This window comes from Symphodus melops (assembly GCF_947650265.1).
Source record: "Symphodus melops genome assembly, chromosome: 1".
NCBI lineage: Eukaryota > Metazoa > Chordata > Actinopteri > Labriformes > Labridae > Symphodus > Symphodus melops.
Genome location: NC_136691.1, coordinates 54611565 through 54616352, shown reverse-complemented (window position 1 = coordinate 54616352; position 4788 = coordinate 54611565). Strand labels below are relative to the sequence as shown.

Sequence of the window (4788 nt, the reverse complement as noted above, 5' to 3'; positions counted from 1 at the left end):
TCGGCGAGCCTGGACTCTGAAGCTTGGATGTAGCACACGCTAACCAGCGCGGTGTGATCCAAAACTTTGACTACTGTGTAAAAAAAAAAACAAGACTGGGCTTATGGACTGTTTTCACTGCATGTCTAACACTCCTTTCTTTTCTCACATAGCTCCTCCCCCTGAACTGTCGGGGGTTCACATTGCTTTTATTTTGCACTCAAGCCAAATTATTTATTACCAAAGGAATGGTCTTTATTATTATTATTACTTTTACTGTAATTGTAACGTGTGCATGGGGGTGCTTTTTGCCAATCATATATATATATAATTTTTTTTTTTTTTTTTTTGCTGGACACTTGTGAAGTTCTCATGGTTTGATACAGAGACAGAGAGAGAACATATGTGCTGCCATGTGTCCCACTGAGGGGCATGATGAAGTGCCAGGGATCGAAAAGCTGCGGCTCTAAAAACAGAGGCGACACTAAAACCGTCAGTCCGGTGGGATGGCGCCCTCTAGCGGCGAGCCTCGGTATCTCTGCTTTGCCTTGATAGTCTACATAACTGGCATGACTGGGATGTTCTCAGTCTTCATAAACACTCATATCTACAATATACAACACAGACAGCGTTCATAAACACTCGTTGTACAGATATCTGCTGTCACTACTGTCTCACCTTATCACAGCACTTAATATAGCCGTCAACCTTTTTGCTTTTAGGCGTTACAGGTTGTTTTTTGGACGTTTAATGCTCGTTCGACATCTCCAACAGATTTCTGACTTTTTTTTAAGTGGATTTAAAATGTAAGCAGCGGGGGGAAGGTTGAGCGCTCGTCCTCCGGATGCTTCAATATACTCATGTACAAAAGTGAGGAGAATGAATGTGTAAATACACGTCGATGTGTTCTGTATATAGAAGGCGTTGAGAATACATTTTAATGTACATATGACCTGTAATCAGTTCTGTGCGGCCTTAGCTATGCAATATTGGTATTTGAAATGCCTTGACGATTCCCTTTGCCTTAAAAAACGTTTTCGCAGGTTAGTTTTGAATGTTTTTACTCAACACCGCTAATGTGGAGGGGGAACAAATGAGGATTATTGCCAACTTAATTTTAAATTACAATTGATGTATGTGACCAATTCATGCAAATAGACTTTACATTAATGCCTCTGAATCTACTGTAAGTTGCGTTAAAGCAGGAAATGGGAAGATGGATTTATAAGACACACGGCACGATCTGGGAAAACAAAAAAAAAAGTTTGAACGCTTGCTGCTGATTAAAGCAAATAAAGCCAAGAACATTTTAATGGTCGTTGAAAAGATGTTTAACACTTTAATTGTTTTCGATACCATTTGTTTTAAAACGCCACACACGCCAACATGTTGACTCGTTTTAGCTGAAAGCAGCTCGAGCTAAAGAGAGAGAGATTGCACTGATGAGTTGGCAACGTTTTGTTGTCAATGCATTTGTGCAATTTGGACAGTTTGTCCTATTTATGAGGGGAAATCAAATATTAGGTGTTTAAAGGTCATTTTTGCCGTGGTATCAAAAAGGGGTATTGAGATCTTGAGTTTCTTCCTGTGTGCAGCGAGGACTAAACAATAGACTCTGTAAATGGATATTATTACAACACTCTTGTTAAATCGAGAGGTAAGATCCTTACCGGTACTGTTATGTTTGTGGTAGTCAACACGTGTGGACTTTAATTTATTTTGAAAGGGGGATCATGGGAATTGTAGTGTAGTGTTGGTGCCCTGTGAAAAACCTTTCCAGCATGCAAAAGAAAATCAATCAATAGGAATTTGTGGATATTCGTAACATCTTTTTTTTTTTGCAGGGCACCAACTCAATCAAAAGGCAAGAAAACACGAGTGTGCATATAGTTGTGTACATACTGTGAGTGAGGGTGAAAAGACGGGGTTCAGGTTGGTCTAATTTATTTATTTAAGAAGCTGTTATCTCTTTGGACGCCGACGTCAGCTTTCTCAGTGTTGCAAGATGAGTGAGCTGTAAGTGATGACTCTCTCAACAGTTTACTGAAAAGTATGGAAGCCCGAAGTGGACAAACATCCATGCGCTTTATTTTCCCCTCTCTGATAAGGAGACATTTTTTCTGTGAGCTTTCTCTATTTCTCAACTTATTTATGTTGCTATCTCGAGATCACAGCGCTGCTTTTCATGTGAAAGAGAGAGAGAGAGGGAGAGAGAGAGGGGGAGAGAGAGAGGGGGAGAGAGAGAGGGAGAGAGAGAGCAAATAGATCTCGAGAAGGCGGCAGACATAAACTCGCCGTCGTGGCTGTTTGTAAAAAAAAAAAAAAAAAAACAGCCACTGATGCACCGTTCTGTTTGGTTTCATACGCAGGCAGTGAGAAGTTCAATGTGTGGTCAAGAATCATTGATCATCGTCTCATTGATGTGGTAAAAGAAAAACCTGAGTCCACCCTGCCTGGTGACATCGCCTCACAGCGACACACCTGCAACCTGTAAACGGTTACAGATCAGCCTCAGTGCTTGGTGTTTACAAAGATAACTAAATGCAAAAATCAATACAGAATGAGGAGACATCTCCTGGGCTGCACGGTGGCCTCACTGCCAGAAAGTCCTGCAGGGTTTGCACGTTCCCCCTGTGCGTCCGTGGTCTCTCTCTCCGTCTTCCTCCCACAGTCCAAAGACTCATCGTTACGCCCAGCTGGTGACTCTAAATTGTCCTTAAACACATCACCTCTGTGGATGAGTGGCGAACAGTCCAGAGGCTGTAACTTCTGACGGCTCCAGCGTGATCCCGAATTGGAAAAGCGGTGAAGACAATGGATGCATCGAAATGGCTCTTACACCCGTTGTCATGGGGAAAAAAACCAGATCAAAAATGTTCTCTTTATCGAAATAAAATGTATTGATGTTTGTCCTCTCAGGGCTTCCTTAGTAAAGAGACACAATCCTTTAAAAAAAAGGAGACAGGCCCAACATAATTGGGACGTTCTGCAATACTCCGATATGAGATTATTTGATGACATTTTGACTCTAAATTCTATGAAGTATTTATGATGTATCTGTGTTTTTAGGGCTGCACTGGTGTGTAGCTGGTTTTTGGGTTTCACTTGTATTAACAGATGTTTAAATTTAAATGTGTTCTGATTGTTTTAAAGTTGAATTTGTTTTGGCTTTTTTAGACACAGCTTGAACTCAAAGTGATCGTCACGTCCAGTGTCACACAGTGAACGAGTGATTGTCCGTACACAAGCCTGCTCTGTGTTCAGCACAACTTTGAACATTTCAAGGAACTCTCTCTCCTTCTCTCCTTCTCTCTATCCCTAATCAACAAACTCTGAATGTTCACGATCAGACAAGTCATCGTTTGCTAATGTTACTGTCACTGAAACTTCAGTTTTAATGTACAGGTTGCTCGACATTGTAAAAAACGTGTTCGTATGAAACAGCAATACTGCAACATTTCACTGGTTTTCTTTTGGAGTTGGAAATGCCGTCAAGTTGTTCTTGTAATAAAAATGTTCCTCTGAAGTTGAGGAAGTTTATTTCATTTATTTTCGTGATGTGGTGCTTTGCAAAAAAAACCCCAAAAAGGGTCAAGTCTCCGAACAAAACAGCAAACAGAAATCATTTAAATGTGGGTCGATTTTGCTGCTCGTCCTCAAGAAACAGCTAAAATATTCAAATGGATTGTGACAATACAATATTTACTACTACTAAAAACTGCTTGTTGTACAGCTGTATGCTGCTGCAGTGGTTCGTGCTGTCGGCTCACAGTGAGGAGGTTCCTGGTTTGAATCCCCGTCTGACAGGGGCCTCTCTGTGTGGACTTCTTGTGATTGTTTCATGTAATATAAGATGCTGTACTCATCCTGTTTGTCCAGAAGGCTTTTGTGTAAATGTTGCTGCCACAAGTAAAAAAAAAAAACAACGAATCAGACTAAATTCAACAGTGATATCTCTATATGAGCTACACAAGCAAAGAAACCGTTAAGAATAATGATTTTTATTTCTGGATAGTAGTTTTAGATATTTGAAACCATCTTTTAGGGAATGTGTCAGACTAAGTGGTTCAAAGTTAATTGTAGAAACAGTCTTTATTTACATTTTTCATGGTAAAGATTCTCGATGAAAAATAAATCTGACTCCCTAAAGAATTGAATGTACGGCTTTGTCCACAGGGGGGCGCCAAAAATCAACACAATACTAAAGTTCCTCACAGGAGCTTTAAGCGTTAAATATGAGCAGAGCAGAAATGTTAAACCAGCCCACTGAATGATGCTTTTTGGAAAATTTTGGAAACTCAATTTTGATTCAAAACACATGTTTGTCTGCCGTCAAAAAAGAGCAGGTCTAGACCGGACTCGTTGTTTGATTATTTACAAAGAACCAATAAGAACAGCACTAAGCAACAATTAGCAAAAGTTACAGTAGAAGGACTAAATATCCATTTATTAACATTGGACTATTTATACACTTAGAATAGATTGCAGTTTTGTATAGACAACAGTAATGAGGGAATTCATTGTGTGGGTCAAGTTATGTGAGCAGTGTTGAATAATGTTGAAGGACATATTGGACATTATAGGTCAACAGTAATAATATTGAGAATCTGTTTACACTATTTTATAATATATGTTTTTGTTCAATTATGTGTAAATTGCTTTTTTTTAAAACTTTTTTATTAATTGTCTTGTTTTGTTCTTGATGTAAATCCATTATATTAGTATTATTATCATGATGACGTGTGACTCCTCGGATTGTGGATAACACTCTCTGAATGACAGATGACGTCACGTGTGTCAAACGTTATT

General features: G+C 39.3%; 1 protein-coding gene and 1 long non-coding RNA gene across 2 annotated transcripts in view; one reads left to right on the top strand and one right to left on the bottom strand.

Moving 5' to 3' along the window:
• Positions 1-93, top strand: part of gas2l1 (growth arrest-specific 2 like 1) — an 11714-nt gene extending 11621 nt beyond the window's left edge. Inside the window, exon 5 of the mRNA XM_079344582.1 lies at positions 1-93. This exon is cut by the window's left edge and continues 1942 nt beyond it. Within this exon, the coding sequence (XP_079200708.1) occupies positions 1-33 (33 nt within the window). The 3' untranslated portion in view covers positions 34-93.
• LOC306840968 overlaps positions 1-4788 on the bottom strand; it is a 240569-nt gene that overhangs the window by 177820 nt on the left and 57961 nt on the right. The gene's annotated exons all lie outside the window — the stretch shown is intronic.